A 544-nucleotide genomic window follows, 5' to 3' on the forward strand; every position below is an offset into this window, starting at 1 on the left:
CCCCCCCCCCCCCCCCCACCTTTACTATGGCATGTCGCATGCACTTCCGGGTTAGAGTTCAGCTAATGTTGATGGTGGCCGCATGCTTGTCCGGGTAGAGGCAGGAACTTTACAGTTGTGAACTAAATTATTGAAGTGTAACAAGATGAAGGACACGCCGCTGTCTAACTGTGAGCGCGACTTCCTGCTCAAAGCCATCGAAGAGAAAAAGGTGAGCAGGTTTCTGTTCATGCACTGGCAAGTCAAACTGTCGCCAACAGCCATGTTCCACAAAAGGAGAAAAAAAACACTCTACAGATACAGACTGTAGAAACAGTCTCTGTAATTAATCACATAACGATAATATGCAACGTTACTTTTAAACCAACCACTGCACTTCACAACGTCAGATGCCAGTAATTGGAAATTAAAAATGTTTCAGTGGGTTTCGGGTTCTGCCCAATATACAGTGGCTTGCATAAGTTTACCCACCCATGCTAAAGTTGATTAAAAAAAACATATTTTGGAAATTGATCTTAATGCCTTAATTAAAAACATTTAGGAA

General features: G+C 42.5%; 1 protein-coding gene across 1 annotated transcript in view; it reads left to right on the top strand.

Moving 5' to 3' along the window:
- The first annotated feature begins 39 nt into the window (after positions 1-39).
- The window catches only part of exosc9 (exosome component 9), a 9,240-nt gene continuing 8,735 nt past the window's right edge, over positions 40-544 (top strand). The window contains exon 1 of the mRNA XM_032536174.1: positions 40-211. Within this exon, the coding sequence (XP_032392065.1) occupies positions 146-211 (66 nt within the window). The 5' untranslated portion in view covers positions 40-145. The remainder of the gene's footprint in view (positions 212-544) is intronic.

Source organism: Etheostoma spectabile, chromosome 2 (genome assembly GCF_008692095.1).
Source record: "Etheostoma spectabile isolate EspeVRDwgs_2016 chromosome 2, UIUC_Espe_1.0, whole genome shotgun sequence".
Taxonomy (NCBI): Eukaryota; Metazoa; Chordata; class Actinopteri; order Perciformes; family Percidae; genus Etheostoma; species Etheostoma spectabile.